Source organism: Ciconia boyciana, chromosome 25 (genome assembly GCF_034638445.1).
Source record: "Ciconia boyciana chromosome 25, ASM3463844v1, whole genome shotgun sequence".
In the NCBI taxonomy this organism is placed as follows: Eukaryota; Metazoa; Chordata; class Aves; order Ciconiiformes; family Ciconiidae; genus Ciconia; species Ciconia boyciana.
In genome coordinates, this window is record NC_132958.1 from 333,523 (window position 1) to 356,831 (window position 23,309).

Consider the following 23,309-nt stretch of genomic DNA (forward strand, 5'->3'; position numbering starts at 1 on the left):
CCGCCAGGGGCCGGGGACAGAGCCCGGCGTCGGGGGACCCCGCTGGGGGTGGGGATTCGCAGGTGGCTGATATAGGGGACTCGCGGGTGTCTCGTATAGGGTTGTGCTGCCCGCCCGGGGCGAGGGGCTGCAGCGGGGGTTCGTGGGTTGTGGCTCGTGCTGAGGTGTTGTGACCCACACTGGGGTGTTGTGACCCACAGCAGCGGGACCCACACCACCGTGCCATGGCCCACACGGGTGTAACCGCGGCTCATGGTGGAGCATCGTCACCCACGCTGGTGTATTGTGGTTCGTGACAGCGTATCGCGACCCACGGCAGGGTATTGCGACCCACACCGGTGCGTTGTGACTCATGGCGGCATGTTGTGACCCACACCGGTGTGTCGTGACTCAGGCTGCTGTACCGTGACTCACGATGGCACACGGTGACCCACACCGGCGTGTGGTGACCCTCACCGGGCGGTCGTGACCCACGCCGGGGTATTGTGACCCACGATGGTTGTGGGTCCATCACAACCCCCACCGGTGCATCGCGACTCATGGTGGTGCATGATGACCCTCACCCGTGCGCAATGACCCACACCAGTACACGGTGACCCACACCAGTACATGATGTCCCACACCAGTATACGGTGACCCACACCAGTACATGATGTCCCACACCAGTATACGGTGACCCACACCAGCGCACGGTGACCCACGCCAGTATATCACGCCTCACGCTGGGGTACCATCACCCACGTCGGTGCCCCCCATCGCCTGGGGACATGGCCGGGGACAGCTCACCTCCGCAGTGGCGGAGCCGGCCCCATCTCCCTGCCCCACTGCGGAACTTCACCTCCATCCACCCCAAACCAGCTGAACTTTTGGGAAGCCCTTTCCCAGCCCGGCTGCTCTCCTCCTCCCCCGTGAGCCCGGCACAGCCGGCGGCCGTTGGCCCGTCCTGGCGCGCTGGGAGGATGCTCGGGGTGGGAGAGGTCGTGCGAACGAGGCCGGGGCCACGGGGCTGCGCACGCCGAGCCGCTGGACCCCCGCCAGCCCGGCCCCGGGGCGGCTGGACCCGCTCCCCGCCTCGGGCGCCGTGTCCTGCTGTGGCTCCTCTGCCCCATGGCTGCCCCCGTGCCGGTCGCTTTGCACCCCACGTCGTGGGGAGGAGACGTGGTCTTGTCGGGGTGTGGGGTCCTGTGGGGCTGGGCATGGGGCTGGGACTCTCAGCATGGTCTTGTGGGGCTGGACATGGTCCTATGGGGCTGGGCATGGTCCCATGGAGATCTGAGCATGGTCCCGTGGGGCTGGATATGGTTCTATGGGGCTGGACATGGTCCTATGGGGCTGGGCATGGTCCCATGGAGATCTGAGCATGGTCCCGTGGGGCTGGATATGGTTCTATGGGGCCTGGCATGGTCCTGTGGGGCTGGGCACAGTCTCATGGGGCTGGGCATGGTCCCATGGGGCTTTATATGGCCCCATGGGGATGCTCATGGCCCCATAGGGACGGGGATGGCCCCGTGGGGCTGGGCATGGCCCCATGGGACCAGCCTATCCCCACCGGGACCCGATACCCCCTGCCCACCCCGTACCCCCAGCGCCGCCGGCTCTGCCCCCCCCCTTCTCCCCCTTTTACTCCCCACGAATTCCCCCAAAACAGCCCACGGGTTGCCATGGCGATTCCTCGAGTCCCCCCGCCCTGTATATTCCGTGGAACCAGGTTTGCTGCAAAAAAAGGGCCGCGGAAATTCAAGCAGGGTGAGCTTCTTGCCGAAAAATAGATTAAAATGGGTTGAAATGGGTTGGGGGGGGTTATTCCCCCTCCCGCGGCGCTCGGGGCAGCGGCTGACCCCCGCGGTGAAGCCGCAGTGTCGCTGACCCGCCGGCCCCGGCGTTATCGCCGCCGGAATAATCGACATCCCTTCGTTAGCGCTGGGGAAGCAGCCGGAGGGGGAGGTTAATTAAGCGGAAATATTAATTGCTGACGTCCTCCCCCGGGCACTGCTCTGGTTTTGAGCTGGGGTGGGGGTGAATGCTCAGGACCCAAACTGGGACCAGTATGAAGGCGCTACCTTGAACTGGTGTGGGGAACGCTCGCAGGGAGCTTGGGTGAGGCTGTGAGGTGCAATGAGCTCTTGCCAGGGCTCAGCCTGCTTCTGCCGGGGCTGCTCCAGGCCTTGCCCCCGGGGCTGGGCTTTTAATTAACGCCGGTTAATTACATGATGAAATATCATAATAATACGAGAGACGTGCCAAACCCCTCCGCGCCAGCGCCCGGGATGATCCCTCCCGAGATCTTTTACTTTGTTTTGGGGAGTTGTGACAAAATTTGGCCACTTTCGCCGGCGGAGGAAGGTCAGGCGTGAAGCCGGCGGGGTGGGGGGAGGGAATTGCTTCTGCACGGGGGAAAAAAATGCGCGTTCCCGTTCAAATATTTAAAAATAAGGAGCTGGGAACGGCTGCGAAAGCTTTTGATTTGTATTTGGGTTTAATGGCAGAGCAATAAAAGCCGGGGAAGGGAAGATCCGGTAACCATAGCCACCGCGGCGCGGCGGGGGGAGCCACGGCAGCCGATTTATGCTTAAAATATTTAAAAATGTAAAATAAAAATGGGTTGGGTTGCCAGAAATCTTCCTGTTTCGGGGATATTTTATGGGCGACGCTGCGTGAAGATGCTTTGCTGTTATCGGGGTCCCCCGGAAAGCGAGGGAAAAAACAGAAAAAGCAAGGAAAAAAAGGGGAAAAAAGTGAGAAAAAGCCAGAAAAAGTGCGAAGGGGCCCATTTTTGGAGAAGACGGGCTCAGGGCAGGCAGGGTCCCACCAAAACACCCCCCCCCCCCATTTCTTGCCCCCTAAAAAGCCCCCCAAGCCCCCGGGTATGGCAGCAGCCCCCCCGCTCTCCCTCCTCCTCTTCCCTGCCAAGTAAATAAGTTGGTGTTTTTTTTTTTTTTTCCCCTTCTTCTTCTGTTTTTCCTTTTTTTCTTGTCTTTTCTTTGTTTTTTCCCCCTTATTATTTCCCCGCCAGAGGACGATTAAGGGATAAAAGCTCTCAGCTGCACTTAAAGGCAGATTTGCTGTGCCAGCCCCCGGGGAGGTGGGAGCATCAGCCCCGGCAGGTGAAAAACGTTGCCTTTTTTGGGGTGTTTTCAGGCAAATTCGGCCCGTTCGGGCTCCCCCGGCTCCCTGGAGGGTTTTTTTGAGGTCTGGGGTGATGGCCCTGGGGGTGGGGACCGAGGGTGGGGGCTGGCGGCCCTGGGGGTGGTGGGGATTTGGGCTGGGGTTGATGTCCCCGAGGGTGACGGGGACCCGGGGTGGGGCTGGGACCCCGGGATGGGACGGGGGTTGGGGTCCTTGGGGGTGACGGGGTGGGGGGTGGCCCTGGGACCCCGTGATGGGGCTGGGGCTGCGTCCCTTGGGGTGGTGGGGACCGGGACTGGGAGTGGGACTGGGACCCCGTGATGGGGCTGGGGCTGGTGTCCCCAAGGGTGATGGGGACCTGGGAAGGGGCTGGGGCTGATGTCCCCAAGGGTGATGGGGACCTGGGCTGGGGGTAGGACGCCATGATGAGGCCGGGGCTGATGTCCCTGGGGGTGGCGGGGATGGGGACCGAGGGGTGACAGGGGTGGGGCCACGTCCCCAGGGGGGACAAGGGTCCACGAGGGGGGCAGGGGCCAGGCCCGGGGGCAGCCAGGCCCGGGGCAGCCAGGCCCGGCCCCCGCCGCCCCTCGGGGCCGGGCTGTGCCGGGCGGAGCGGGCCGGGGCTGCGGCTGCGGCGGTGAGAGCGGGGCCGGGCCGGGGCTGGCGGGGTGTGACCCCCCCAGGGCTGCGGGGTGTGGGGGTGTGTGACCCCCCCAGGCTCTATAGGGGGTGTGGGGTGTGTAAACCCCCCCCCCAGGTCCTATAGGGGTGTGGGGGGTGTAACCTCCCCCCCCCTCAGGCTCTATAGGGGGTCTGGGGCCTGTGTGGGGTGTGTTACCTTCCCCCAAGGCCCTGTGGGGTGTGTGACCCCTCCCCCAAGTCTCTATAGGGGGTGTGGGGTGTGTTACCCTCCCCCAAGGCCCTATAGGGTGTGTGGGGCCTGTGTGGGGTGTGCGAGACCCCCCAAGTCTCTATAGGGGGTGTGGGGTGTGTTACCCTCCCCCAAGGCCCTATAGGGTGTGTGGGGCCTGTGTGGGGTGTGTGAGACCCCCCAAGTCTCTATAGGGGGTGTGGGGTGTGTCACCCCCCCAAGGCCCTATGGGACATGTGGGGCTCGTGGGGGTGTCCTCTGCCAGCAGCCCCCTCCGAGCAACCCAAACCTGCCGAAATAAGGCTTTCTGCCAATTTCTGTCGTCTTTTTTCCAGGACCCTCGAGCGTCCCGGCACCTCTTCTCCCCCAGCCTGGGGACACCCCCCCACCCCGACCCCACGCCGGGGGCTGCCAGCGCCGTCCCCCCACCCGTGACGGCCGGTCTCGGAGGTACGTGGCTCCCTGGGGACAAGGGTGGGCACCGAGGGGAGGCTCCGATCCCCAAACAAGGGGGGGTGACCCCCTTCCCCCCACACCATGAGCACCCCTCGGTAAATCACGCTGGGGGGGGGGGTGTTTCCCGGTGGGTCCCAAACCTTGCTGGGGTTTCCTTCTCTCCAACCTTGCTTTTCTTTACCCCCCCCCAGCAACGTTTTAAAAACAAATTGGTTTTGTTTTCCTCCCTCCTCTCTTTTTTTGGGGAATAAAATTCCTTAAAACTACCCCATAACAAAGGGAGGGGGTAGATGTGATTTCAAAGCCCCTGACCCCTTGCAGGAGGGGTCTCTCGTACAAGCAGCCCCTCTCCCAGCACCGGTGGGCCATGCCGGGTGCCCCCAGCCCGATTTGGGGGGGCTGAGGCTGGCCAGGGGGCAGGATCTCAGCCTTTCGGGGCAGGCTGCACGGGTGCTGCGGGCTTTTTGGGTACAGATTGGCATCTCCTTGCCGGGGGGAGGAGGGTGTGGGAGGGAAAAGTCAATTGTAGCGGCACCGGAGCTCGATTACGAAGAATAAATTCTTTTCCCGAGGGCTTTTGGCGCGTTGGTTGCTGGGTTGATTTCCCCCCCCACATCTTCTTGTGCTATAAACCATCCATTTCCCCGCCGAGGAGCAGGTCCCTTCCCTGCAAAGGCCTGACATGGGGAGAGGGGCTCGGCACCTCCTCTCCCAGCACCCTGCAGGTCCCATCCTGTGTCACCCCGTTGCCCCACGGCTCTGGTTATGGTGGTGGAAGGGTCTCCTGCTGGCTGCCGGCCTTGGTCGCTGCAGGCGGGATGGGGACGAGGGGTCTGGGGTCTCCCCGCATGCCCCCCCGGCTCTCACTGACCCCCTCTTGCCCGTGTCTCCCCAGCTGAGCTCCGTGGGCCGGCGCCGGACGCGTCTCCGAGGGCTCATCCCTGTGCAGAACCCGCTGCCCGAGCCCCCTCGGGGTGCTAATCCCACCGGATCTGGGTCCCCACGCTCCTCTGGTGACAGCGGCAGAGAAGCGAAGGTGACTCCGTGGCCGGAGAGGTGGGCAGCGTCCCCTCAGCGGGGGAAACCAGCTTGAGTCCCACTTTGTGGCCACCCCTCCGATCCCAGTTAAATTTGCTTTATTTCTCCCCAGTAACAGGACTTCTCCCCGCACTGCGAGTGCGTTTTGGGGAGCGTTCACCAACGTTTGGTATTTTCCAGGGCAAGCAGGGTTCGTGCCATCCCTCGCTCCTCCCTGTCTGTCTTTCCCTCCACAGATGAAAACCTGGGTCTGCGATTCGGGGCAGAAACTGGAAGTTTTCATCCCTTTTTTGGGCAAGTACCGTCCGTTCTCGGGGCGTTGCTGCCAGACCTGCACCCCGAAGAGCTGGGTAAGAGCATGACCCTGGAAGCTCTGGGCTTCGCAGAGCTGGCTGGGAAGAGAGTTTGGGATCCCGGGATGCTGGCGAAGAGGATGAGCCCCATCCGAAGGGTCTCGTGTGCCCGGCGGGAGGGCTGGGGGCTGGAGCGGGGCAGGCACAGCCGAAACCTCCCCACCCCTCCGAGCTGTCCTCCTTCAAAGGCAGACCCGCTGCTGCCGTAAGAGCTGACCCCGCTTTCCCCTTCCAGGATGGTTTCTACCACAAGCAGCTCTCCTCTCTCGGCTTCTGTGATGCCAGCCGGGTGACGGAGGAGGACACACGGTGAGGACGGGACGAGCTCTGTGCCAGGGAACGCTGGGCAAACCACTTTTTTTTTTTTTTTTTCCCCCAGGTTTTATTCTTCCTTTTGTCCAAATCCCCCTGGAAATCCCTTTCCCTGCTGCGCAGGAGTGTGGGGACGCCTCTCCATCACCCTTGCTCCCTAATTAGTCCAAGAAGGAGTTATTTTAATTATATTTTGAAAGGCTGGAAGCCGCATCTCCAAGCGCAGAGGGTTAATAAGAGCAGAGGGGAGAGGGCTTGGTCTGTGCCTCTGGCTACTGTCACGCTCAGGCTGGGAGAAGTCGGCCACGGAGTTGAGGATTTGGGGTTGTTTCTTTTTTTAAACAAAACTTGGTATCTTGATGCCGTTGAGAAGAGCTTGGCGGGGGGGCTGGGGGTGTTTTCGTTCTCTCTGGCTTCGGCACAAGGACAAGCTCACGCACGCAGCGCTTGGAGCAAGCCTGGCTCCCGGCCCCTGGGGAGAGGCGAAACGGCCTCTTCCCCAACCCCTCCTGCTCTTCCTCCTCCCCATGGGCCCTAACTCCAGACCTCCAGCTGGTGTCAACCAGCCTTTTCCTCTGGCCGAGGAGCTGACATGGAGCCCAGGAGCCATTTCCTTGCCAAATGCGTGATATTTTTTGTTCCGGAGGTGCTGGACTCCTTCGGTTCCTCTCCCCTTTCAGAGCAGTCCCTGGTGGCTTAGCAATTTTGCGCTGTATTTTTCCAAATCGGGTCATTATACTCCATTCAGCTTGAAACATCCCAGCTCCAGCTTTCAAACTATTTGAATAATTCATCTCCGCTCGCAGCGACTCAGGAGTTGCGGGATGGCTAAAAAGAGCCCGGTGATGGGTGGCTGAGATCATGAGCAGAAAGACGAAGGTCTGAAGCTCCCCTGTCCCTCTCCGGCCACCTGCAGCCCTTTGGCTGGGTTGCCGCACGCTCTGTGATATCTAAAACCTCACGTACGTCCCTTTCGGGTGCTTCCTAGCTCTGATTTGGGGGCAGACTTGGAAAAGTCCCCGATTTGGGACCTCTGCAGCATCCCCTGCGTGTTTCTAGCAATTGCAGGTTTCCTTCCCACGCGAGGAGCGATGCTGCGAGGACCGGGGCGGCTGGGAGCATCGCTCTGCTGGTGCCTCTGTTTTCCCAGCTGTAAAACGGGGAGAAAAACCTCAAATTCTTGCAAACAGGTGGTTTGAGGGAGGCTGAGCACCCTGGAAAACCCTCTAACCACTGGGACGTCTCCCTGCTCAGGTACCGGGGCTGGCTGGTCCGAAGGGTCTGTGGTTTCCTCGCTGTCTGGGACTGGAAAGTTCTTGCCGACACCCCCGGAGACCTCCCGGCGAGGATCTGCCGCAGCAAGAGGTAGGTGGGAGCAGCCGGAGGGGCTCTCCGGGGTCGCCTTCACCCCTGGCAGGACCCAGGTCCTGCAGTCTCGTCCCCCAGTCCTGTGGGATCCCGTTCGGTCGCCGGAGCGAGGGATGCTCCCGTCTGCTCCCGGCAGAAAGAAATGTGCCAGCTCCTCCTCGCTGCTGTGCCCTTCCCACGAGCTCACCCTGAGGAAGGGGCTTTGCAGCCGCTCCCCCTGGGCTCAGCACCCCCAAAAGGGGCTGGTGCCCCTGTTCGGTGGGGAACCGGCTCTCCCGTCTCCTGGCTCTGCCCGGGATGCTGCCGAGGCTCTCCCAGTCTCGCCCTGTCCCAAGCACGCAGCGTCTGGGGTGACGTGGCCTTGTCAGGCAACTGTCACCTAACTCGTTGTCATCGCTAATTACACAGCACGAGGCTGGCAGCCAGTACACTGTAATTACTGTAACGCAGAATGCTTTTTAACCTCTCGCTCTGCCTCGTGCTTCCCACCTCCCCTCCATCCCCTTCGCAGGGTACGGAATGTCGCTACCGGCCGGTCCCGTGGCTCGAGAGGGGACGGCGAATGCCGCCGGCGGTGGAAGGAGAAAGCACTCGAGATCCTGGCTGAAATCCAGGCCCCGCTCTCCCTTCTCTTGCTGAGGTCTGCACCCCCTCTCCAGGGAGGGTTGTGGGTGCGGATCCCCCTTCACGGGCATCTCCTACCCCCTCCTGGAGGGATCCCAGTTCCTGGCTGGGGCATTCCCAGTCCCTCTCCTCCTCTCCAGGTCTCTCAGGCTCTTAAATTTGTGCGTTAAGCCCCTCCAGATGGGCTTTGAGCGGGGGCTCGGTGCCTCGCTCCCACGAGCCGTCCTTCGGGGGACGCAGGGGGGTCCTTCGGGGGACGCGTGTGCAGAGAGCCCAGGGCTACGCGGGCAGGGCAGGCAGCCCTCGGGGTCCTGCACAGCTCCCTGGGGATATTTCCCCCAGTTCCTTCCAGGGAGCTGGAATCTGACAGGGGAGTGGAGAAGGGAGGGAGAAAAAAAAAACCCCACTGGGAGGATGGAAATGAAAGCAAAGCAAAAGGGAACTTTTCCCCGCGCCCCCCCCCTCTCTCCCGGCTTTTCTTTTTTTCCTCCTGTCATTGAGAAATTGGCAATTAAAGGTTGCATTGTAGCCTAATTGCTTGTCTGATTGAGCTGTAATAAAAGAACCCTCTGAGCAGTCTGAAGTATTTAAAGGGAAGAAACTACCCAGGGGATAAAAGCATTCGGATCCTTCCCGTAAACAGCGTGCGGGAGGACGGGGAGATGGAGGGGTAATTGACTTCAGCTTTTGTTGCCAGGGGGAGAAGGGGGTGGTCTTGTCACATCCAGCCTTTAATGTTTTAACTTAATTTATAATAAAGCTGTTTATTTGCTTTACGGGAGCTGAGAAGTGACATTTTGAGTCGAGCTGTCTCATGCAACCCCCTTTGCTGCCTGGATGGGGAAACTGAGGCAGGGAAGGGTGGCCTGGATAGGGTCTCGGGGGGGGGTTTGGAGGCAGCCACAGCCCCCGCGGGGTTGCTCACTTGCTTGTTTTTCTGCAGGCTGTGCAACTGGGCTCTGCTCAAGCTCCTGAACCACCTCTTCCTCAGCGTGCAGCTCCACCGAGGGCAGCTGGAGATGGTGCTGAGGGCTGCCAGGACGGTAGGGAGCCCGGCGAGCTGCTCTCGGCCCCACGCCTTGCCGCCGGCACACCGGGCGCTGAGCCCTGGCCGCTTTCCTTGCAGCCCGGTGTGCCACTGGTTTTCCTCTCGACGCACAAATCCCAGCTGGATGGGCTGCTCCTGTCCTTCCTCCTCTTCTCCCACGGGCTGGGGGTGCCCAGGGTGACAGTGGGTGGCCAGGTCTGCAGCCCTCGCCTCCGGTAAGGCACGGCAGACACCGGCTTGGGGCACTCGCAAAGCCCCCGAGCTGTGTGGGGGTCACGGGGGACGTGGCCCCACACAAGGTGGGTGTCCGTGGTGTCTTCTTTCCCCTGCAGAGCCTTGCTTGGCCGCCTGGGAGGGATTTTCCTGCCTTCGGGGATGGAGCAGACGCCGAGCGACCGGGACGAAGGGCTCCCAGGGGCTGTCCTGGCCACGGTAGGTCCAGCCCGGGGTGCTGGGAGGGATGAAACACCCCCCCCCCCCCACCCCGAAGCTCCGAAAACGCTCGCCGAAGGCATCTCGGGGTGTCTTGACTGCAGGCTGGCCAAGCCTTTTGGCTGCGCGATGGGTGCCGGCAGCTCCCGTGCATCCCCGCGGCGCTGCCGGTACCCCCCAGCCTCACCCCGTCTCCCCCACCAGTACGTCGAGGAGGTGCTGAGGAGCCGGCAGCCTCTGCTCATCTTCCTGGAAGAGCCCCCCCTCGCCCTGCGCCTCTCTGCCCCTGCCCGGGAGTGGCTGGCCCTGGTGTACCGAGCTGTGCGGGACGGGGCCGTCCCCGATGTCCTCCTGGTCCCCGTGGGCATCGCCTACGACGTGGTCCCCGGCGGTTTGCACCGGGAAGGAGCAAAGGTGAGAGGCCTCGGGGGTGTGGGTGCAGCACCCGCATCGCCGGGCACGTCCCTGGGGAGCGGTGCTCGCCTCCATCGCCCCATTAATGCTTTGGTCCCCTCTCCTCCCAGCACGACGCTCGGCCCCTCAGCCTCGGCGCTTGCCTCTGGGCAGCGTGCCGGGCCGTGCGCCGAAGCTTTGGCTGCGCCCGGGTGGACTTTGCCCAGCCCTTCTCCTTACAGGTACGGCAGCCGGGTTTCCAGCTGGGGCTCCTGGCTGGATCCGTCCCAGCCCTGGAGGGTTTATGGCCGTGATGCCGGTGGCTGCGCAAACCGCTGCGGGTTGGACTGAGGGGTTTGGGGTGGCTGGAGGGGATCCGGTGTTCTCCAGGGGATCCGGTGAGCCCACCTCTTAGGGAAGCTGGGGGGTTGCTGGGGCAATGGGGCAGCGCTCGTGGGCCCTGGGGACCCAAGGGATCAAGTCAGCTTGTTGGCGCTGAGGGCTGCGAGCACTGACCGGCTCGTTTGTCCTCCTTCCCAGGAGTTTGCAGCCAAAAACCTCGTCAGGCAGAGCTGCGAGGGGAAGCCGCTGGAGGAGCTGCTGCTGCCCACCATCCTCGGCACGTGGTAAGCAGGAGCTGAGCCTCGGGGCAGCATCTCGCCTCCGACGTCTGCTCCCAGTCCCGCTTTCTCACCTCTCTCGCCTCGTTTTCTCCAGCCCCAGCCAGCTGGATGGCAAGAAGGCAGAGGCTGGGGGTCCTGGCCCCACATCGGCCGCCAGCTTGAAGGCAGAAGAGGAAATGTTGGTGACCGAGCTGGGCCTGCACTCCCTGAGCGGTGAGGGGCTCTGCTGGGGCAGGCGGGAGTCCGTCGTCCAGCCGTCTGCCCGTCCGTGCGGCGCTGTGGGTCAGCCGTGCTCAGCCAGTCCTGCCAGGGTCACCCCTCGTGACGGCCTCTCCCCGCTCCCGCCGGTGCGGAGGCGGCTGTGCCGTTACCGGTTATTTTGGCATGCCGCGGTGATGCAGCCGGCGGGGTGATGGCTGCCTGTCAGTGCGTGTTCCCCGGCTGGAAATGGAGAGTGCAAACAACCGGGGGCTGGCGGGGAGGGGGCAAAAGCGCCCCGGCACCCGCTGGGTGACAGCCCAAGGGATGTCACCACCGCTGCCTTCTGGTCCCTTTGGGCTCGGGGCGGGGGGCTGATCCCCCGATGGCTAACGAGCGCCTCGCTCCCTTGCAGACGGCGTTGCCTGCTCCGCCGTCATGGCCGTGGGGATCACGTCCGCACTGCTGCTGCACAAGCACCGGGAGGTGAGACAAGGAGGCGTCCAGGTTTCTTTTCCTTTGGAGCAAGATTTCTGGAGCTGCCCCCATCACGTAGGGTGCCAGCTCATCTTCCTCTTCCTCCAGGGCGTCTTCCTTTCCCGGCTGATGCTGGACTTCGCCTGGCTGCTGGAGGAGATCCTGCTGCGCCAGCGCGACGTGGGCTTCTCGGGGCAGCTCCGTGCCCTGGTGCAGCACAGCCTCGTCCTGCTCGGAGCCCGCCTCACCCTCTACCGCCTGTCCCCCATCGGCGACGTCCTGGTGGTCCCCGAGGCCTCGGCGGAGGCCCTGAGGGAGCTGGGCCACCACAGCGCTGCCATCTTGCCTGTCTTCGCCAGCGAGGCGGTGGGAGGTAAGGAGCGAGGTGCGGGGGATCGGTGACACCGGGGATCGGTGACGCTGGAGGAATCGGTGATGCTGTTTTCCCGGCAGCGTGTGCCATCCGTGCCTTGCTGAGGGAGATGCTGCCCTTCCTGGGGGTGACTGTCAGCCCCTCCGGCATCGTGCTCAGCCAGGACGAGCTGCACCGCAAGTGCCTGGAGCTGCTCCGGCTGCTGCCCCCAAACCTCTTGGGGCTCCAGGTAGGGGCTGGTGGCGTGGGGTGGCACTGCCATCGCGTGGAAGTGGCCTGTCACCGCTGCCTGCGTGGCTCTGGGGAGTCCGGCCGCCTGCCAGCCCCTTTCCTCCTCTCCCCCAGCCCTGCCAGCCCCTCGAGTGCCGGAGCCAGGACGTGGTGGACAAGCTCCTCCTCTGTGGGCTGCTGGAGGCTGAAGAGGTGGGTGCCCCCCAGGACCCCCACGCTGGGGATGGGTGGCTCAGTCCTTACTGCATCCTCCCCTCCTGGCTGGGAAGGGGACGAGGAACCGGGGTCCCTGTGGGGTGGCATCGAAGGTCCCCGCACCCGGCTTGTCCCCGCAGCCGGAGAGCGAGCGCTGGGTCTGCGACTTGGCCCCACGGCCCTTCTGCAGGGGACAGCCCTGGGCAGGGATGGACTTCACCGACAGCGACAGTGACAGTGAGGACGAGGTCCCCAAGCGCTGCTTCAAGGTACTCGGGGTGTCCCCCAACGCGCCCCAGCTGCCTCCGTGGCAGGGTGAGGATGGTCTCACCAAATTCTGGCTTCCCCCGTCCAGCTCAGGGAGCCCCAGGGCTCACCCGGCTTCCTCCTCTTCCTCTGCCGGCTCCTGAGCCCTGTGCTGAGGACCTACGCCAGAGCGGTGGCTTTCCTGGACCAACCCAGCTGGCCCCAGCCCGGTAGGACCCCTCCGGTGTGGGCAACTGCTTCTCCAACCACACCAGCCCCCCTTGGCTCACCTCTTGGGGAAACTGAGGCACAGCCGAAGCTCCCTTGCAGCCCTGGCTCTGCACCAAGACCGGAGAGGGGCTGTGCCCCCCGGGAGCTGGGGGCAGTGGGGTTTGACACCCCCTCCTCTCTCCCCAACCCCAGAGGCAGCCTACGTGGAGGCACTGCTGCCATTCCTGGCCGAGGAGGACGGTTTCGGTGAGTCGGGGTGGGGGCCAGACGCGGGGGTCCTGCTTTGGGGTCAGCACCCCCTCAAAGCCGGGCTGTGGGTGCCCGCAGGGTGGGACGTGGGTGCTCCCTCGGGGATTTCTCTCCCCCCAGCGTACCCCAACAGGAGCCTGGCCCTGAGCTCTCTGCAGACCTTCAAGGAGATGGGGGTAAGCACCCCCAAGGCTCTGCCAGCCCCCCCCGACCTCGAGCTGCCCCCCCCCGCTCACCCCCCTCTCCCTCCCCAGGTGCTGGAGGAGGTGCAGACCCCCGCCGGACCCCTCCTCCACCTCGCCCAGCCTTTCCGCTCCAGCGCGAGCCGGGGGAAGCTGGAAGCCTTCATCCGGCAGTTCGCCCAGCCGTAGCCGCCGATAAACCTGGGAGCAGGTACCCCACCCGGCTCATGGATTTATTGAACCCCCGCGGGGGGCGGGGGGCGAAGGCGGCAGCCGAAGCAGGGTGAGATTTGGCGTCCCCCTCTTCACACCACCTTGTTGCAGATGGTGCCCAGCTCCTCGATCTCGCACCGCACCTCGTCTCCTCTCTGCGAGGGGCAAGGAGGTGCTGGCAGCCCCCCTTGTCCCCCGCGGGGTCCTCTATCTCCCCGCTCTGCCACCCCAACCCCCTTTCCAGCCCCTCCTTTCCCCTCACCTTAAGAAACACGGGGGGCTTCCGAAAGGCCCCCACACCAGGAGGGGTTCCCGTCAGCAAGATGTCCCCGGGGACCAGTGTCACAAACCTGCGGGGGGGACAGTGGGAGACGTCCGCACCAGTCCCCGATCCTCCGGGGCACGGTGCCGGTGCCGCTGGCCCCCCCCGGCACCTACCGGGAGACCCAGGCGATGAGTTTGGGCAGCCTGAAGACGAGCTGGCTGGTGCTGCTGTCCTGCATCAGCCGCCCGTTGACGCTGCAGCGGATGCTCAGGTTGTGGACGTCTGTGGGGACGGAGGGGACGCGTCACACTGGGAGGGGACGTGGGGACGGCGCCGTGGGACCCCCGCCACCCTGAACGCCCCCCTTGGGGAAAAAGATGGATGCTTTTGGGCAAATTCGGTGCCCGCTGCCTCCGGTGTTAGCCAGGAAAGAGTCCCCATCCCGTCCCTGTCCTGTTCCCACCTGCCACCGCGTCCTTGGTGACAAGGGCCGGCCCCAGGGGACAGAAGGTGTCGAAGGTTTTCCCCAGCAGCCACTGCCTCCCGTTCCTCCTCTGCCAGTCCCGGGCGCTGACGTCGTTGGCCACTGTGAAGCCCACGACGTGGTCCAGCGCCGATGACTCCTGGGGGGGGTGACAACGGGGACTCGCTTAACAGAGCGGGGGGGGACACGGAAACGCGGAGGGGGACGGTGGGGGGGTTACCTCGATGTGCCGCCCCTTCTTCCCGATGACGGCGGCCAGCTCCACCTCCCAGTCCACCTCCTGGGGGAGAAGAGGGGGGGCTCGGAGGGGCCGCACCCCGCGGGGGGGGACGCGGTGGCGGGGTGGGGGTCCCGGGGCTACTCACGCTGCTCTCCTCGGGGTGCACGATGTCATCGAAGGGCCCGATGATGGCGCTGGGGAACTTGCTGAAGATGATGGGCTCCCTGGGGATCTTCACGTCCTGCTCCAGGCAGTGGTCGCGGTAGTTGAGCCCCACGCAGATCACCTTCTCCGGGTCCCCGACGGGTGCCAGGAGCCGCACCGTCCCCCGCGGCAGCCGGTGCCGGCCCAACTCCAGCGCCCTGCGGGGCCGGCGGGGCTCAGCGCCGGGGCCGCGTCCGGCGGCGTCGTGGGTGACGCGGGCGCGAGGGCACCCACCTTTGGGCGGCGGCCAGGCCGCTCTGGCCGCTCTCCAGGAAGGCCCGCATGGAGCGGGGCAGCGCCGGCTCCGCCGCGCTCAGGTCCACCAGGCTCCCCCCGGCCGCCTCCTCCAGCCCCAGCCGGGGCTCGGCCCCCCCGGCCCCCCGGAACCGCACCAGCCGCATGGCCCCCGGCAGGCGCATCCGTCACCTGCGGGCACCGGGGCCCGGATCCTGGGGATCCTGCCCGGAGTGGATCCCGGCGAGGGCCGTGGCCCCACCCCAGGGTGCCCCCCACCCCAGGGTGCCCCCCGCAGCTGGATCCCTCCGGCGCAGGGTGGGATCCCCGGGGGCTGACGGGCCCTTGGGGAGAGGGGGACGGGGCGGATCCTGGCACAGGAGGGATCCCGGAGGGAGGGGAGATCCCGGCACCAGGGTCCCCGGTGGAGGCAGAGTAGATCCCCCCGGGGGGGCAGATCCCAGCACGGGGTGGACTGGGAGGGGAGGGGGGATCAGGCCCTGGTCAGGAAAGGCTGGGGACAGTGGATCCTCCCCGGGGGGGGGCAGATCCCTGCACAGACCAGATCCCCAGTATGGCTGTGAAACCCTCCCACGGCAGGGCATGGATCCCAGCATGGGGCAGATCCGGGGGAGAGATGGGATCTCCCAGCGCGCCAGATGAGGAGGAGCAGATCACCTGATCCCACACGGCCCGGATCCTGGGGGATCCCCACAATCCTGCACAGCCCCGATCCTGGGGGATTTCCCCCCCGATCCCACACAGTCCTGATCCGGAGGATCCCCCCAAATCCCAGGGGATCCCCCCCGATCCGACCCCAGAGGATATCTCCCCACCAGGCTCCCGCTCAGGCCAATGCCAGGGATCCCCCTGATCCCAGGAGATCCCCCCCGCCCCGATCCCACTCAGCCTGATCCCAGGGGTGCCCCCGATCCCGCACAACCCCAGACCCGGGGGATCCTTCTCCCCCGCCCCCAGTCCCACACAGCCCCGATCACAGGGGACACCCCCCCCCCCTCGATCGCCCTCGGCGCGATCCCGGGGGATCCCCTCTCCCCTCCCCCCGATCCCGCTCAGCCCCGATCCCGGGGATCCCCCGACCCCGCGGTGCCCGCACCCGGGGACGGACGGACGGACGGACGGACAGGGGATTCCCCGATCCGGGGGGGGGGGGGGGGCACAGGGGATCCCGGTGCCACCTACGTCACGCGCCGACCCCGCGCCACCCGCGTGAAGGTCCCCGCGCCGAGTCCCCGCCCCGCCCTCGGGCCAGCCAATGAGAGCCGGCGGCGCTCGGCCACGCCTCCCCGCCCGCTGGAGGGGAGGGGCAGCGGCGTTGCTAGGATACGGGGAGCGGCCGCCATGACAGCGCCCCGCCGCCATGACAGCGCCGCCATGACGGCGCCGAGGCCGGGGCCGGCGGAGCCCCTGGGCGGGAGCGAGCCGGGCCGAGGCGGGTGTTTCTCACCTTTATTTAATGGAAACACGCAGTGAGTGAACGAGCAACAGGCGGGTGCGGAGGAAGGGGCCGGGCCGGCGCAGGGGACCGGGGCAGGGGCCTGGCTGAGGCCTGGCTGAGGCACGGCCTGGCTTCCCCAGCCCATTTGTGAGGAGAAACAAAGCAGAAATAACCCAAATAACCCTCCCGGCCGCGCCACGCTGCTTCGGTCAGCGAAGCCACCTCTGCCACTGCCACCCTGGGGCTCGGGGTCGCCCTCTCCGTCCCCCTCCGGGCTTGCGCGGCCGTTGCTTCCCCCTCGGCTCCCCGAGCGGCACGTTTCATCCCTAAATCATTGCCATTTGTTTTATTTAGAAAAGAAACCCTCTCTTCTCGTACCGCCGGAAGGTGGGGAGCGGCCTCTCTCGTCACTGTGGGTCCCCTTAAGCGATGCGCGGGGCGGGGAGAGGAGCTTCGTGTGCTTTCAATCGGCCTTCGGGAGCTGCCGTTTCATGCCTGCGACACGGAAGCCCCCTCCCCAGAGGGTCCCTTTCCCGAAGGCTCGCATACCGGAGGAAGGGGTCCAGGGTTTGTGCTGCAGCGAGGTCTCCTGCACCACCTGGGGCAGAGGGATCCTCGCTGGGGGGGGCTCTGCCCCCCAAAATGGCTCCGGCTGGCGGGGCGGGCATCGCCAGGCACCGTGCCAGGGAGGGCTCAGGCGGATGAGCCGGCAAAGTCGTCCGTATCTCTTCTCGTCTCTTGTAACTGGAGCACCAGGAGCCAGCTGGATTATTTTCTTCTTTCCTTTAACCTCTCATTTTGTCTGAAATAGTAGAAAAAAGTTGCCCTCGGGCGCTCGCGGAGGCACTGGCGGGGCCGAGCGGGTGGTCCCGGGTTCTAGATCACGTTCTCGAAGATCTGCATGGAGCTCATGATGTCCTCGTCCTGGACAGGGCAGGAGGGAGAGGTCAGAGCCCCCGGTCCCCCTCCTCCTGTCCCTCCTGTCAGCCCCGGGGTGTGCGGAGCTGTCATCCCCCATCTCTCCCGACCCCCCCAGCACGTCATTTTGGGATGGGACAAGGAATGGGGTTGTGTCTCAGACTCGGAAGCCTTGCAGCGAGGAGGAGGAGGGTGCTGGTGATGCCGAAGCCCCCCCTGGAGCTGCTCACCTTCTGGCACGTCTCCAGGAACTCCTCAAAGGTCACCACGCCGTCACCGTTCCTGTCCATCTTCTGCAAGGGAACGGCAGGGGCTCAGCGGGGACGTCCCCGGTGGTGGTGACAGCCCCAGCCCGTGACACGCGTGGGGATTTGGCGGCCGCCAGGAGGGGACAAGGCGGGACGGTCTCACCTGGAAGAACAGCTCCACGTGCTCGGCGGGCGCGCTGTCCCTCAGGGTGGGGTGGGTGCAGCGCCCCATCATGTCGTAGATGGACTTCATGATCTCCAGCATTTCCTAGGAGGGGACAGAGGGGGGTCAGGGTGACAAGAACCCTCTGGACGAGGGCACCTTCATCCCCCAGCACCCATTTCCACCATCCCCGTCCCTCTCTGGGTGTCCCCCGTGATGTTCCAGCCCCCCCAGTCCTCATCCCCCCCCACCCCGTGTCACCTCCTTGGTGATGTAGCCGTCTTTATTAATATCGTAGAGGTTGAAAGCCCACTTCAGCTTCTGGTGCACCGTTCCCCGCAGCAAGACGGAGAGGCCGACGACAAAATCCTGCCGGAGGAACGGCGGCCGTGAGCGGGGACGTCCCATGGGCACCACCGGCTTACCCAGACCCCGGGGACGGACCCACGTCCTGCCTGGCTCGGCCATTCGCCCCCCTCCAACGGTGCCGCGGCACTGCCATCGATCGCGGGACGCCCGGGGGATTTTTTTCCTATTGATCCCATTTCTATTCTCGCCCGGAGCTATTTTTAATCACCACGGTAAAACCGGCGCCGGCCCCCCCACCAGCCACCCCTGCCGCAGTGCCTGGAACTCTCCCGTCGAGGAGTCCGAAGATTTTTGGCCGTCACCGCTGTGCCGAGCTTTTATCCCTGACCACACGCGGGCGAGGAGGAAGATCTGATGAATCACGCCGCTGGGCACGCTTACAGCCGGCCGCGGCTCGAGGAGCGCGGTGCCGGCACGGCTTTTCCCAGCGAGGAGCCGGGCGCGGAAGCAGCGCCGGGAGGCTCACCTGGAAGCAGAGAGCCCCGTTGCGGTCAGCGTCAAAGGCGTCGAACAAGAAGTGTGCGTAGGTGCTGGCGTCTGCGAGGGGAGGAAGGCGAGAGCCGGTGAAGCCCCCACCCCACGCGCCGGGATTGGGATTTGGTGTTTTCTCCGGATGCAGCCCCCGCCCGGCACCCCCACGCCGGCCTCGGGGGACCCCCCAACTCACCGCCTTGAGGGAAGAACTGCGAGTAGATGAGCTTGAACGTCTCCTCGTCCACGAGGCCGCTGGGACACTCCTGGGGAGGAGAGCGGGTGCCCGGTGAACCCCGGCTCCACCGAAACTCGCCCCCCCCCGGCCCTGGCGGTGGGTCCCCCCGACACTCACGTTTTTGAAGCCGCGGTAGAGGGATTGCAGCTCCTTCTTGGTGAACTTGGTCTGTGCCAGCAGCTGCTCCAGCCCCTCGGGTTGGTGCCGTACGGCCGAGAGCTCCAGCTCGGCATCGCCGCCGTCTGCCGGGAGACACCGGCAAAGACCCCCGTGGGTCCAGCAGCCTCTCCGCATCATCCCGCGCTTGATCCCGGGCTGTTTCCCGCCCGGATCCGACCCTGCTTAAAACTGAACCCCCCGACCTGGTGGCGTACCCCAAATTCCCCTCGTGGCAGGGGGAAAACCGGGGAGCTCCGGGTTTCACATCCCGAGGGAGAAGCCGGCCGACCCAGAGGGTTTCCCCAGGAGTTGCCGAACCCGTGCCCGCCTCCGGCAGCACATTCCCGGGGCGCGGAGCATCCCGGAGCCGCCTCTCACCCCGACCCCGCTAATGCTCCCTCCCGCCCGTGCGCAGCCTGGCGGAAGGTAATTAATAAATGATAGCTCATTAATAATTCCAGCTTGGGAAGCCCCTGCGGACCCGTTCAGCGCTGAGACGGAGATATCGGGAACTTTGGGCTGGGAAAACGGAGCCAGGGCTGGGGAGAGGCTCCGCCGTGCCGCATCGGTAGGGACGCTCCGGAGAACCCCGGGGTCCCCCGGGTGCTGCCGTGGGGGGGTTACCCCCCCGTCTCCTGCCGAGCCGGGTTTGCCGGGGTGCGAAGGGGCAGCGCCGAGCACCTTCCACCCAGCTGGGGCGGCGTGGGGCGTGGGGGACCCCAGCGTCCCGTCTCAGGGGGGGCTTGAGGGGTCGGTGGGGGATTGGGGGTCCCTGGTGTCCCATCTTGGGGCGGTTTTGGGGGTCAGTGGGGCATTGGAGGTCCCCAGCGTCGCATCTCAGGGGGTTTTGGGGGTCAGTGGGGGATTGGGGATCCCCAGTGTCCCATCTTGGGCGGGTTTAGGGGTCGGTGAGGATTTGGGGTCCCCAGTGTCTCATCCTGGGGGTTTTGGGCGTCGATGGGGCATTGGAGGTCCCCAGCATCGCATGTCAGGGGGTTTTGGAGGTTGGTGGGGGATTGGGGGACCCCGGTGTCCCATCTTGGGGGGTTTTGGGGTCGATGGGGGTTTGGGGGTCCCCGGTGTCTCATCCTAGGGTGTTTTAGGGGTCGATGGGGATTGGAGGTCCCCAGTGTCACATCTCAGGGGGTTTTGGGGTCGATGCAGGACTTGGGGGTCCCCAGTGTCCCATCTCAGGAGGGTTTTGGGGGTCGGTGTGGGCTGGGGGTCCCCAGCGTCCACCTCAGGAGGGTTTTGGGGGTTAATGCAGGCTCAGAGGCACCCGACGTCCCACCTCGGGCAGGTTTGGGGGTCACTGTGGGCTGGGGGGTCCCCGTCATCCTGTCTCGGGGCTCTCGGGGGTTAACAGGGGTGCGGAGGCCCCCGGCGTCGCCCCTCAGGAGGGGCTCGGGGGTCGACGTGGGCTGGGGGGGTCCCCAGCATCCCCTCAGCCGGGTGTTTTGGGGGGGGCCGGAGCTGGCCCGGCCCCTCGGGGAAGGTCAGAGCAAGGCTGGGCCATGACGCGGCAAGTGCGGGGGGCAGGGCGGGGGGCTGCTGGCTCCCCCCGCGCCCCCAGACCCTCGGGCTTCACCCCCAAACCCTCCTCCGGGGGGGTGCCCCCCAAAAAAAGCAGGTTTTACCCCATGGGGACCATTTATGGGCCCAACAGGTCCTTTAACCCGGGGGGGGAAGGATGGGGACACCCCGAGATGCGTTGGGGGGCCGACAATAAATTCAATGAATTAATTAAGATGCGTTAATTAAAATTACCTTCCACGGAGATGGGCTCCAGGATGCCGAACTGCTTGAGGACGGCGATGAAGAGGAGGATGACCACGGCCACGGCGCACAGCTCCATGCCCTGGATGCCCATGGCCGGCGGAGGCGGGGGGGGGACCCCCAGTGCCGGGGTGTCCTTGTCCTTCTCCTCCCCCTCCCCCCCCCCAAAAAAGGACCCAAACCAACCCAAACAAGCGGGGCACCCCGGGGTGGGGGCGAGGGTGTGGGGGGGCGGGTGCCGTCCCGGGGAGCGCTGGGGCGGCTGCCGCCGGCCGGCCTGCGCCGTCCCTCCTCCCTTGGCACGGCCCACGGCCCCCCCCGCCGCTCCGGCCCCCCCATTCCTTTTTTTTTTTTTTTTTTCCCATATTTCCTTTTTTTTTTTTTTTTTTTTGGATCTATCATCCCCCCCTCCCCCCCCAAACCGGCTGCCCCCGCATGCAGCACCCATGGGTGCCCCCCCCAAGAACAGAGGGCGGGGGAGGCCCCCAACCCAGCGTAGGCCTTCAAACGGGGTAAAAAGAGGCTGGTTTGGCCCCCCCGGGAGGCGCCGCTCCCTCGGGGGGCGTGGGGCCGAGGCAGTCGGCGCCGGTGGCTACCGAGGGCGCCGGACGACGGGGACCAGGAAGCGGGCGAGCCCCGCGGGGGGACACACGTGGGGACGGCCACGCCGCGGCCACCGCCGGGGTGGGGGGCACGGGTGGCGGGATTGTCCCGGCCTGTCCCCCCGACGGCTGTGTCCCCACCCGCCCGGGGATGGCTGTCCCCAGCCCCCCGGGGTGTCCCGGCCCCGTGGCCATCTGTCCCCATCGCCCCGGGGACATCTGTCCCCGGTGTCCTGGGGTGGCCTTGTCCCCAAGGCTCCGGGGACATCTGTCCCCGTCCCTCTGGGGGGGTCCCGTCCCCATGGCCCCAGGGACATCATCCCTGTCCCCCCAGGGGTGTCCCCATCCCCCCGGGGTGCCCCTGTCCCCATGGCCCCAAGGACATCGTCCCTGTCCCCCCAGGGGTGTCCCCATCCCCCCGGGGTGCCCCTGTCCCCATGGCCCCCGGGACGTCGTCTCTGTCCCCCCAGGGGTGTCCCTGTCCCCATGGCCCCGGGGACATCGTCCCTGTCCCCCCAGGTGTGTCCCCATCCCCCTGGGGTGACCCCATCCCCATGGCCCCAAAGACATCGTCCCTGTCCCCGCAGGGGTGTCCCCGTCCCCATGGCCCCAAGGACATCGTCCCTGTCGCCCCAGGGGCGTCCCCATCGCCCCGGGGTGCCCCTGTCCCCATGGCCCCCGGGATGTCGTCCCTGTCCCCCCAGGGGTGTCCCTGTCCCCACGGCCACCCCCCATCACCCTCCCCAGTTCCTAGTGACCCCTGGGGCGGCACAGAGAGGCGGGGCCAGCCGCCAGGGGCGGGGCTCCGCTCGCCAGGGGCGGGGCCTGTTGCTGGGGGCGGGGCTCCGGCCGCGGGGGGGCGAGGCCCGCCGCCCCCCGCCCAAGGGGCGTGGCTCAGCCGCACGCCCCGCCCCACCGCGCCGCCACTTCCGCTTCCGCCGCCGCCACCGGAAGCGCTGGCCGCCGCCGCCGCCGCCTCCGCCATGGCCTCAAGGTTACTGCGGGTGAGCGCGGCCCTGCGGCTGCTGCCCGCCGCCTCCGCCCGCGCCGCGCCCGCCCGCCGCCTCGCCGTCCCCGGTGAGTGGGGGGGAACCGGGAGGGAGGAGGAGGAGGAGGAGGAGGGGGAGCGAGGCCGCGGCCTCCCGGTCTGACCGCGGTGCCCCGCAGGCGGCCTCGCCAGCGACGAGGAGCAGGCGACGGGGCTGGAGCGGAAGGTGCTGGAGGCCATGAACAAGGGCCTGGTGAGTGCGGGGCGGCGGGGGGCTCGGAGCTGGGGGCGCGGGGCCGGGGTGTGCGGGGGCGGGGCGGGGGAGGGGCAGGGTGCCCCGCTCACCCCGCCCCCCGCCCCCAGGACCCCTACAGCATGTTCCGGCCCAAGCGCTACGCGGGGACCAAGGAGGACCCCAACCTCGTCCCCTCCATCGGCAACAAGCGCATCGTGGGCTGCGTCTGTAAGTGTCTGTCCCTCCGTCCGTGAGTCCGCCCCACCCGCGTCCCTCCGTCCCACCCTCCTCTTCCTCCCCCCAGGCGAAGAGGACAACAGCTGCGTCGTCTGGTTCTGGCTGCACCAGGGGGAGGCCCAGCGCTGCCCCTCCTGCGGCGCCCACTACAAGCTGATCCCCCACGAGCTGCCCCACTGAGGCCCCCCCAGCACCCACGGAGGGGTCCCGTGGGTCCCGCCGACCCCCCCACCCCCAGCACCCACCGGGCGTCTCCTGGGCCGAGGTGAGCCGCCCCCGCCTCGCCCCGCTGCGTCTGCCCCCGGATAGAGAGTTTGTGTGTGGAGACCCGGACTCTGTCTGCGCCGGGGGGGGGCGGGCAGCACCCACGGGTGCGGGGGGGTGGGGGGGGAGCACCCGTGGGTGCGGCGGGGGGATGGGCCACGGGGGGGAATGTACAGTGGGGTCACCCCTGGTGGCGTAGGGGGCGGGAAGGGTGTCCCCCGTCCCCCCCGGGACGTGCTCATGACCTCGGAGCGGTGTTTGGGGTGGGGGGCCCCACTTTCCCTGTCCCTCTGCCCTGGGGGTGCTGGGATTGGGGGGGGACCCTGGGGCACGGCTGCTGGGGGCCTCGGTGTCCCCCTGGTCGGGGGGGCTCCAGAAGCAAGACCTGCCTGGGAGCCTGGGGGATCCCCTCCCCAAAACGAGCCCCCACCGACCCCCGCAGACCCCAAGGAGGATGCCCTGTGCCCCACCCCCACACAAGGTGCCCCCAGATGGAGGTCTGGGCTGCACCCCACCCCCACCGCTACACCCTGGGG

The 23,309-nt window shown here is 66.1% G+C and overlaps 4 protein-coding genes across 4 annotated transcripts; 2 read left to right on the forward strand and 2 right to left on the reverse strand.

The window, feature by feature from the left end:
• The first annotated feature begins 767 nt into the window (after positions 1 to 767).
• LOC140643754 (glycerol-3-phosphate acyltransferase 2, mitochondrial-like) lies at positions 768 to 13,215 on the forward strand. The gene is made up of 21 exons (XM_072845963.1): positions 768 to 908; positions 5,349 to 5,489; positions 5,728 to 5,841; positions 6,080 to 6,153; positions 7,411 to 7,521; positions 8,036 to 8,164; positions 9,092 to 9,191; positions 9,275 to 9,411; positions 9,529 to 9,628; positions 9,833 to 10,036; positions 10,153 to 10,263; positions 10,562 to 10,647; positions 10,739 to 10,857; positions 11,258 to 11,692; positions 11,773 to 11,921; positions 12,038 to 12,115; positions 12,259 to 12,387; positions 12,474 to 12,594; positions 12,788 to 12,835; positions 12,965 to 13,020; positions 13,099 to 13,215. Exons 1-21 carry the CDS (start codon positions 768 to 770, stop codon positions 13,213 to 13,215), a joined length of 2,700 nt encoding a protein of 899 aa, XP_072702064.1.
• LOC140643931 (oxaloacetate tautomerase Fahd2a, mitochondrial-like) lies at positions 13,185 to 15,543 on the reverse strand. Its single transcript, XM_072846296.1, has 7 exons — positions 14,647 to 15,543; positions 14,354 to 14,570; positions 14,209 to 14,268; positions 13,968 to 14,127; positions 13,678 to 13,786; positions 13,502 to 13,589; positions 13,185 to 13,394 (listed from the first exon to the last, which is right to left on the reverse strand). The coding sequence occupies exons 1-7, from the start codon at positions 14,829 to 14,831 to the stop codon at positions 13,332 to 13,334; spliced, it is 882 nt and encodes a 293-aa protein (XP_072702397.1). The 5' UTR covers positions 14,832 to 15,543; the 3' UTR covers positions 13,185 to 13,331.
• A 1,753-nt stretch (positions 15,544 to 17,296) lies between these two features.
• Positions 17,297 to 20,772, reverse strand: LOC140643874 (calsenilin-like). Its single transcript, XM_072846178.1, has 6 exons — positions 20,439 to 20,772; positions 18,630 to 18,754; positions 18,471 to 18,540; positions 18,270 to 18,340; positions 17,696 to 17,803; positions 17,297 to 17,539 (listed from the first exon to the last, which is right to left on the reverse strand). The coding sequence occupies exons 1-6, from the start codon at positions 20,539 to 20,541 to the stop codon at positions 17,297 to 17,299; spliced, it is 720 nt and encodes a 239-aa protein (XP_072702279.1). The 5' UTR covers positions 20,542 to 20,772.
• Positions 20,773 to 21,967: 1,195 nt separating this feature from the next.
• Positions 21,968 to 22,834, forward strand: COX5B (cytochrome c oxidase subunit 5B). Its single transcript, XM_072846080.1, has 4 exons — positions 21,968 to 22,126; positions 22,217 to 22,290; positions 22,401 to 22,500; positions 22,577 to 22,834. The coding sequence occupies exons 1-4, from the start codon at positions 22,033 to 22,035 to the stop codon at positions 22,687 to 22,689; spliced, it is 381 nt and encodes a 126-aa protein (XP_072702181.1). The 5' UTR covers positions 21,968 to 22,032; the 3' UTR covers positions 22,690 to 22,834.
• The last annotated feature ends 475 nt before the right edge of the window (positions 22,835 to 23,309 follow it).